General features: G+C 34.8%; 1 protein-coding gene across 1 annotated transcript; it reads left to right on the top strand.

Moving 5' to 3' along the window:
* The first annotated feature begins 758 nt into the window (after nt 1-758).
* LOC142239957 (uncharacterized) lies at nt 759-3,993 on the top strand. The gene is made up of 2 exons (XM_075311688.1): nt 759-3,131; nt 3,208-3,993. The coding sequence occupies exons 1-2, from the start codon at nt 759-761 to the stop codon at nt 3,991-3,993; spliced, it is 3,159 nt and encodes a 1,052-aa protein (XP_075167803.1).
* Nucleotides 3,994-10,871: the final 6,878 nt, after the last annotated feature.

Below are 10,871 nucleotides of genomic sequence, written 5' to 3'. Positions count from 1 at the left end.
GACAATTATTTACTTATTTTTGTGAAATCGGCGTGACATCTGCGTTTCTAATTCAGTTTAGTTAAAATTTTCTAAAATTAATCTATTATTTGCTGAAATTAACGAAAATTGTAGGTTCACTGTTTTTTCAGTGTACACAGTTGATTTGGAATACTCTATTTCTGTTACACATTTACATTGAGAAGACTCTATTGTTGATACAAATTTATTTTAGTATTTAAACATCTACACCGATATATTCTGTTGATTCTACACTTTTAAATTAAGGCATTTGCAACTGTTGCTCACTGTTACTTACATACTACGATATTCTGTTGATGCTACGCATTTACATTTGAAATATTCTGTTATTGTTACACATTTGGGCTATTTTGCTGTTGTTAAAAATTATCTTTGAGATATTCTGTTGATGCTACGCATTTACATTGAAATATTCTGTTATTTTTACACATTTAATTTGGGCTATTTGCTGTTGTTGGAAATTATATTTGAAATATTCTGTTGTTGATACACATTTATTTTAACATTTTCTAGAGCATTTTTACCATTCGTAATTGCGTGTAGATTCACATCTACAACAACTGTTCTGTTGAATTAGATATTTGATTTTGATCAGTAAAGTTTTGATACTTATACCCATTTCACTGTTGACTGTAGATTTCCCATTTTCACGACAACATTTGATTTTTTGAGATTTCAAAAGCACTATTGTTAACACTTAAATTGTTGTTCCATTGACATTCAACGCGATTGGGAATATGTCTTCGCAAAAATTTATATTTTTCTCGGACCAATTGGTCACATTCTGTGCGAACTTCGCTCAAATCGATATATCTGAACATTCGCTGTCGAGTTTACAAGTCGATCTTGACGACTTGGAAAGGCGTTGGCACACTTTAACTCAAGTATATGAGGCTGATATGACCTCTGAAGAAAAGTTCACCCAATCGGAAAAGGAATCGCTACATTCAAAATTCAACGAGTCTTGCAAGTCATATAAGATATGTAAGACTTCTCTGTTGGACTTGATGGGTATTGAGAAACGAAAGATGGAGATGTCCTCTGTGGCACCTGACAGAACTGAGACTAGACAGTCTGATGAAGGCGGATTTTCTGTTAAACTTCCACCATGCGATACTGAACTGTTTACAGGGGGTTACGATAAATGGCCAAGTTTTCGGGACATGTTCTCAGCCATTTACATTAAACACCCAAAACTTTCATCGGCACAAAAGCTTTTCCATTTGAGAGCAAAAACTCGTGGTGAAGCCAATCAAATTGTCAAGCAATTCGCTCTTACGGACGATAACTTCAGATTGGCCTGGGAAGCGCTCCGTCAGCGTTATGAGAATAAAAGAATCCTTATAAACCACCAACTGAGGAAAATTTTTGAAATGGAACGTGTAACATCTGAAAAGGGAAAGGCTTTGCGCAATTTGCAATACACGATTAATAACTGTACTTCAATTTTGAAGACTTATAATATTTCGGTCGCGTCTTGGGATCCTATTTTGGTCTATTGGGTGTCATCAAGATTACCTGAAGAAACTTTGACTGCTTGGGAGAATTCGCTTACTGACCATAAACAAATGCCTTCTTGGGAGCAACTTGATGAGTTCATATCGAAACGGCTAGATATGCTTGAATCAATATCTGATATGAGAAAACCATCCAACCCTGCCCCTGTTCAAAATAAGACGCAATCCTATCATACCAAGTCTGAACCCAATGATAAACGTGCATGTAAAGCATGCAAAAAGGGTCACTCATTACGTATCTGTTCCAAATTTCGATCTTGGCCATTTTCGCAGAAAATGAGGTGTGTTATGGAAAATAAAGTATGCCAAAATTGTCTGTCGTACGGACATACGTCTCAAAACTGTCTAAGTGAAAATGTCTGCCAGATATGTAAAGAGAAGCATCACACGCTTCTGCATTCGGATTCTGACCAACCGCGACTGCAACACAATCCTCAATCCAATGTTGGATCTTTTTATGTTGAAAGTGCGCTTGAAACCCAACCGACTACGTCGGCCGCTGCTTACTCCGAACCTACGGTTAATGTCCATGCTAACTATGCTAATTCTGGGGAGGAAACTATATTACCCACCGCTTTAGTGGACTTGGAACATTTGGGGCAGGCTATCACTATTAGAGTATTCATTGACCAAGGCTCACAGGAGTCATTCATTTCCAACAAATTAGTAAATAAATTCGCGATTCCTACGAAGAGATCATTCACAAGAATTTCTGGTCTTGGAGGAACCACACTGGAGAATTCTACAAAAATGTGTCACATAACATTGAAATCTCGCAAATCTCAGTTTAGATTAAATACCTCTGCTATAGTTGTTTCTAATTTAAAACACTTAATGCCAAGCTCTCCCACACGCATTACTAGCTGGTGCGATTTGAATCGACTTGAGCTAGCTGATCCGAATTTCTTCAAGCCTGGTCCCATAGATATGTTACTGGGAAGTGATGTTTTGCCTTCTATCATATTATCGGGAGTAGAGAGGGATGTAGCTGGGTGCCTTTTGGCCCAGAACACCGAATTTGGTTGGCTTATAAGTGGCCCTCCAAAACCTCGAACTATTTCGACTTTTGCCTCGTGGGTGGCATCACATGAAACTTTAAACGATGACATTCGGAAATTTTGGGAGCTTGAAGAAGTCCCTATTGTAAATCCATTGTCTGATGACGATAGTTGGTGTGAAAAGTTTTATTCTGAAACCACCAGTCGCCTACCAAATGGAAGATATATGGTACGATTGCCATTTCGACAAGATTTTCCATCTAAATTAGTTCTCGGATCTTCGAGACGAGCAGCTATGGGCCAATACCTACGTACGGAGAAGAATTTAAAAAAATCGCCTGAGTTAGCTTCTGAATATGAAACTGTACTATCTGAATACTTGGAATTAGATCATATGGAGCCAACTACTTCTTCTGAAATCTGTAAAGATGAAAAATACTATTCGTTTTACTTACCGCATCATGCTATAGTAAAACCTGAACGAACTTCCACTAAAGTTAGGGTCGTTTTCAATGCCTCAAAGAAAACGTCTACCGGTCTTTCTCTAAACGACATTTTACATACTGGGCCCATTCTTCAAAATGATTTAATGAATGTGATATTGCGTTGGCGTTTTTACAAATATGTGTTTAACGGTGACATATGTACACTCTGATGATAGACAATTTCAGCGAGTTTTATTTCGAAATTCTGAAACTGAACACATTCACGATTACTGTCTAAAGACTGTAACGTTCGGAGTTAACTGTGCCCCATATTTGGCTATCCGAACACTACAACAATTGAGCGAAGATGGAGTGGCTACACATCCCAATGCTTCAGGAATACTAAAACATCAAGTCTATGTAGATGATATTCTTTCTGGTGGCCACTCGCTTGCTGAGGCTAAATATTACTTGTTGCAATTAATTGCTTTGCTCGATTCTGCTGGTTTTCCTCTAAAAAAGCTAACAGCCAACCATACTGAAATACTGAACCAAATGCCCCCCGAGGATCTTCTAAACGAAGATTTCTTAAAACTGGAAAATACAAGTGAGACCAAAACATTAGGCATTCGTTGGAATGCACTGACTGACATGTTTTATTACAAGATTTCGAACATTTCTGTTCCATCTGCTCCTTTAACAAAGAGAAAAATATTGTCTATAATAGCGAAAATTTTCGATCCAGCTGGGTGGTTATCCCCCATTATAATTGTTGCAAAAGTCCTATTGCAACAACTGTGGATTGATAGGACCGACTGGGACGAGGAAGTCAAGCCACACGCACTTGAGAAATGGAATCATTTTATTGCAAATTTTCCGGATATTGAGCGTATAAAGATTCCCCGCTGGTTAAGTTACTCCCCTGATAAACAGGTTCAAATTCACGGTTTCTGTGATGCTTCTGAAAAAGCATACTGTGCTTGCATATACATATGCACTGTTTCACCTGAAAATAGTAATCGCCGAAACTGAGGCCTGTTTTGAGGCAAAACCGAAGGAATACTACCAAAATGGTGTCAAAAAATTGGAAGGTCGTTATAATCGTTGTATCGCTCTTGAAGGGAACTATGTTGAATAATAAAAACGAATTTTGACAAAAAAAATGTGTTTTTCTTTGTTAGACAGGGAACTTATCAGCCAATGTCATGTCCGTCCGTCCGTCTGTCTGTGAACACATTTTTGTAATCACAGTGTAGGTCGCAATTTTAGTCCAATTGATTTCAAATTTGGCACAAGTAGGTGTTTTGGGTCAGAATAGAACCCTATTGATTTTGGAAGAAATCGGTTCAGTAAACGATATCTGCTAATATGACCTCAGAGGCCAGAATTTCAGCTTGATTTGCTTCACATTTTGCGCAAGGAGTGCAATTGATAGTATCGTAAAGTGTGCTAAATTTGGTTGAAATCGGTTTAGTTTTAGATATAGCTCCCATATGTATGTTTTTCTGATTTCGTCACAAATGGTGAAAAATACCAAATTTTCCTTGTAAAATCGCCACTGCTTAGTCGAAAACTTGACAAATGACTCCAATTTTCGTAAAGTTCCAATACATATATATCAGCCGATAAATCATAAATATACTTTTGCGAAGTTGCCTAAAAATTGCCCAAGATTTAAATTTTTCCCATATTTTTTAGTAACGTTGTGTTTCACCGTAGAGCATTAGCCGACTTAAAGTCAATAGACTTTGAAGAAGTCTAACAAATTTTGTCCAGATCGAGTCAGATTCAGATATATGCATATGGGAAGAAAAACTTTTATGTATAGAACCCAACACATTCGACGGATTTGATATGGTATCGAAAATGTGGATATACAAAGTGGTGCAGGGTATAATATAGTCGGCCCCGCCCGACTTTAGACTTTCCTTTCTTGTTTTTAATTTACCTTATATATTATCTTAAATATAGTTGAATTTTTTGCTGAACAATTCAAATAAACATTGCTAGCATATCTCCACTACTGTTCCCCACTGTATATGTAGGTGAATATTAACAGTTATATTACACTGAAAAAAAGCGTGCCCTGTTCCAAAGATTTTGTCTTTACTTTAACAATTTTGGTATTGATTCCGAGCCAAAGAAGCGGAGAATACAAGTAAGGATACTTTTAAGACACACTTCTTTTCTAAATTTGGGTTTCATATTCTATCAAAGTCCTTTAAAAATGAGTTAAAGACAACTTTATTTTCCAAATTCAGACTCGACTTCCATTATGCAATGTTTCAAGTAAAAAACATCTTTAAAATAAAGTGTTGAAAAACATGTCCTATTTTTGAACGATTTTTTGCTTTGTAGTCAAGATGCAAAAAGACAACAAATTTAAAGACACCTTCGTTAATTTTAAAGAATTTTTATGAATCATTAAAGTCAAGTTGACCTTAGCCCAATTTTTGCTTTCATATTATGATACCCATTTTGAAGTCAAATCACTTAATTATAAGGACAATACGACTTCATTGAATCGACTTTTGGACAAGGAAAAAAACTTTATATTAGAGATGCGTCTTCTATGCTAAATAAAGATTGCATTCCTTCCTTAAGGACATGAAATCCTTGGCCTCACGACAATATTTTTTTCAGTGTACATTTGCTGCTATTCCTCAACAAAAAAAAATCAAAAAAAATTACTATGGAGAAAATGATTGACAATTCTCTTGGCATACATTGGCGATATGATAGCTCAGAAATGAATGAAAACCGGAAGGGATGGATAGACTCACCATCGTGCTGTAAACGTGAAGGGACTTTTTTTGGGAAAAACCGGATATTTAATATTATAATGGATAATGACAAGTTTAACATTTTTTTTGACATGAAGTAACAACAAATAAGACCTGCGGAAATTTTCATATTCCATTTTCAACAAAACGTACGTGTTAAGAAAAAATTCTATATTTCCGTAAGGTTTTTTGGTGATTTGAGTTTTGTATTAAAACTGTAGATTCGAAAAGAATTTTAAGGAATTTTTATGGTAAACGGTAGGAAGTGTAGCAAATGTATTGGAGATTATTCCACAAAAACAGAAATTAAATAGAAATGCATGGGATCGACATTTTTTTGTATAAACATTTATTATTATTTAATTATTGTTTAATATTTCCAAAGGAACCTCTCAAAAAATTGATAATATTTGCAAACTCTTCTTTATATAGAACTGTCTATAGAAGGACTTTTCCAATATATGAATGTATAAAAAATAAATTCAACACAGGTCCTTTTGGACCTAAAATACCTCTAGATTTCCAATTTCAGCCAAATAAGATAAGAATTGCGGATTCTAGAACCCCAAGATTTCAAGATTTTATATGGTTTCCAGAAGACCAAGAGTTGAAATAGAGAGACAGATCTATATGGAACAATAGGCACCATAACCGGCACACTTAATTATTGCCCCAAAATACCTCTAGATTTTAAATTTCAATAAAAACCAATAAAATTTGGGGTGTCTAGACCACGCACAGTGTCGTGTTTCCATATAAACGGCGGCCAAAAATAGAAGGAGTTATCGTAGAAGAATGAAAATTGGTACACATTATTATTAGTAGTAGGAAAGGAAAAAAACGAAGTTTTGCGAAAATCGGCCCAAGGACTCGCCCACCTCCCATATATCCTGAAATGAAAAAACCTTATATTTTCCCAAATTGTTCTTGGAATTGAACCAAATTTGGCTCGATTTATCTGTGATATATTGCTGATAACTGTGGTGAGTTATATGAAATTATCTCAAAGGACACGCCCACCTCCCATATATCCTGAAATGGAAAAACCTTATATTTTCCAAAATTTTTCTTGGAATTGAACCTTTTTAGTATATTTAATTTCATTTAATTATCTTACAAAATACGTCTACATCCCATATGTCCTTGATACCAAATAAGAAAATCATTTTCTATATTATAAATATATATTTTTTTTTTTTCATTTGCCAATTACTATTGTTATATTTAATACGAGATAGGAAACAGATATTTTTCAAATTCATTATTATTGATTAACAAAATATTAAGGAAATTATTAAATAAATAAAACTAAATATTTTTCCTTATTCACTAAAGCTGTCATAATCTGTATCACTCGATTCGTACTGACTCAAAAAATTTTCTGCAATTATAGTTTCAGAACATTCCTCAGTATTGGATTCACTTTGGATAAGAAATTGAGTTATTTCATTATAATTCTTAGCCTTCTTATTATTTACTTTTCTATGAATAGTAATATTTGGTTCAGACTGCAAAATCATTCTTTCAATTAAATCCTTGTTGGTTGACTCACGACTATTTTTTCTGGTATGATTTAATCGGGTCTTTCTAAAAACTTTATGAGTTGCTTCTATAGCTTCCTGCGACAGCATTCCAACCGGCATTTTTTAATGTTTTATGAATTCTGCACCATGAACAAGAATTTTATGAACTGTGGCTGGCATGTAATACCAAACGTAATTTGTCGAATTTCCACCTGTCTCGACACTGAAAATTTAAAGAATAAATGAAAGGGGGATGAACGGGGACGCGAAACTAAATTTTTTATACTCTACACACTTTCCCAAATATTATATTAAAATATTAAAAAAGTGTTTTTTTGTGTTTTTTTCTAACACTCCATTGAACTTGAATGTTTTTAACAAACTTAGATTTTCGCTTTTTGTTTACATTCGGTGTAACGGTAAACCCCATATGATCCACCAAACGAGCGAGTTGCCATATCATTATATTCTAACACGTTTATCCAATCCTAAATTATACTGTTTTACCGACAATTTTTATTTTAACTTACCGAATTAAATTTGGGTAATTTTTATAATTTTTACAGAGAGAATACAGATTGGTTGTGATAACCGAATTTATTGCCAACCTCCTTTTGGCAGTTGCAGCTACTATCAGTTGGCAGTTGTGTCACCCGAATGATTCGGTCGACACAAGTAATATCACATATGGTGTTGGTTGGGTCTGCCGACGATATTAGTTGTGACTACCTTCATCATTCGGTTGTGTTGCCCAACCTAAATAATACTCATGACCGAATTAAAAATATATTTAAAAATCAATTACTTAACAGTTAAATATTATATTTTATTTTATTTACATATAGGTATAGTGGTACAAATAAATCTTAATACGCTAAGTGTAGTAGATAAAATTCTCTATTATTATTGCATGAAAATGTATGCACACCCAGAGTATAAATATGATCACTTCTTAGACCAAACATTTTTTTACGGTGAACATGTATCATTGTTGCTCAACCCTGTTATTTTCTCGGTCATTATGTACCTGATTTCGACAGCTGGCGAGGAAGCAACGTTTTTGCGGCGCAAATGTTCAATTTTCCTCGTTCAAAAATTAAATTTTGTTCTAGGAGAGTCATTTTTCTTCCCTGCATGCAAAAAGGCCGTTTCAGCGAGTTCGTTCATTTAATCGTAAAAAAACTCCATTTGCATATTAGTAGATCCAAATCACTCATTGGATGAAATAACCAGAACGTACCCGCAATCTCCAGCAACTTCAAGGGATTTAATGTAAAGCAATGTGGAGGCTCATTTTCTATTTATTTGGTCAATGCATAATAATATTCCCATCTTTGTATATGACTTCTCAAACGTATAGGAATATATTTAAACAATCTTTGAAATTTGTTGTCCAATATTCCTGTTTATCACTCTGCATCCAGAGCAAATGTCGGTTCTTCATTAGTATATCTTGCGGTCCAGTTTTAAAGACAAATATAATTAAGCGGGCTTGAGCTTTTCATATTTATAGTGGTTTAGAATTGAAATTTGAAAAATTATTTTTTTTTTTTTCAGTAATGACAACAATGACATTTGAACAATAATTCAATTTACATTCGGCTGTGTATATCGAATCTAAGTTGTGATTATCAACTGTTAGTTACTAATCTGATTTCAAGTAGGTCGTATTGACTGATATTCTGATTTTTTTTTAAATGGAGACACTTGGTTACTACAACTATTTATCATGCATCACAAATGAAAATCCATTCCAATTATCACCAAGTGGTAGAAATGACGAAAAAATGTTTGGAAAAAATGAATGTAAATTGACCCAACTATCATTGAGTTCTAAATGTGGAATTTTCATTATAACGATCAATTTCCGACCAATCTATTCTCTGTGTGTATATACCGATATTTGTTTACTAGAACTATTAACTTTGAATGCTCATAACTTTTTGGAAATATAACATTTTTAAAAAATTCCTTTTGACTTAACATAAATGAAGTGTTGCTTGTAAAACGAAATCACATTTTTTTAAAAACTAGTACAGTGATATTTTTGATTTTTGGCCACCCTCACGATACTGTGCCACGGTTGCCACTCGAGCCAAAAATAAAACAAAATTTTAGTTCTATAGGAAATTTTGTAAAAATTTTATTTCTACACAAAACTAGCGTAACCCGGTTCGCTTCGCTACGCCTCCCGAAGCATATTTTCGTTAACTTAGCCAAACATATCCTTCTATCTGAAAAAAAAAATTCGAAAAGATTTGAACTCTTTTAAAGAGTACGGCCAGATGAAGTCTGGCACAAAAACTGAAGTACTGATTAATCACTCCATGGTTTCCACATACGTGTCCGTACATTTCCAAAAAATCGGACTACTTGCTTTTTCGTTTATATACAGAAATAGGGCGGTTATGCAGATGTAAAACGGACCGTCTTAACAATCGTCGGGTAGGGAGCGTTCCCTTTCAGCCAATTTTTATACCCTCCACCATAGGATGGGGGGTATATTAACTTTGTCATTCCGTTTGTAACACATCGAAATATTGCTCTAAGACCCCATAAAGTATATATATTCTGGATCGTGGTGAAATTCTGAGTCGATCTAAGCTTGTCCGTCCGTCTGTTGAAATCTCGCTAACTTCCGAACGAAACAAGCTATCGACTTGAAACTTGGCACAACAAATAGTTGTTATTGATGTAGGTCGGATGGTATTGCAAATGGGCCATATCGGTCCACTTTTACGTATAGCCCCCATATAAAGGGACCCTCAGATTTGGCTTGCGAAGCCTCAAAGAGAAGCAAATTTCATCCGATCTTGCTGAAATTTGGTACATGGTGTTGGTATATGGTCTCTAACAACCACGCACAAATTGGTCCACATCGGTCCATAATTATATATAGCCCCCATATAAACCGATCCCCAGATTTGGCTTGCGGAGCCTCAAAGAGAAGCAAATTTCATCAGATTCGCCTGAAATTTGGTACATGATGTTGGTATATGGTCTCTAATAACCATGCAAAAATTGGTTCATATCGGTCCATAATTATATATAGCCCCCATATAAACCGATCCCCAGATTTGGCTTGCGGAGCCTCAAAGAGAAGCAAATTTCATCCGATCCGGCTGAAATTTTGTACATGGTGTTGGTATATAGTCTCTAATAACCATGCAAAAATTGGTCCACATCGGTCCATAATTATATATAGTCCCCATATAAACCGTTCTCCAGATTTGACCTCCGGAGCCTCTTGGAGGAGCAAAATTCATCCGATCCGGTTCAAATTTGGAACGTCGTGTGAGTATGTGGCCGCTAGCAACCATACCAAAATAGGTCCATATCAGTCTATAGTTATATATAGCCGATATCCAATCACACAAAAAATGGTCCATATCGGTTCATAATCATAGTTGCCACTCGAGCCAAAAATAATCTACCAAAATTTTATTTCTATAGAAAATATTTTCAAAATTTTATTTCTATAGAAAATTTTGTCAAAATTTTATTTCTATAGAAAATTGTGTTAAAATTTTATTCGGTTCATAATCATGGTTGACACTCGAGCTAAAAATAATCTACCAAAATTTTATTTCTATAGAAAATTTTG

This window comes from Haematobia irritans, chromosome 5, assembly GCF_050003625.1.
Source record: "Haematobia irritans isolate KBUSLIRL chromosome 5, ASM5000362v1, whole genome shotgun sequence".
NCBI lineage: Eukaryota > Metazoa > Arthropoda > Insecta > Diptera > Muscidae > Haematobia > Haematobia irritans.
Note: the sequence above shows the minus strand (reverse complement) of the source record. Positions and strands in the feature narration are given on the sequence as shown.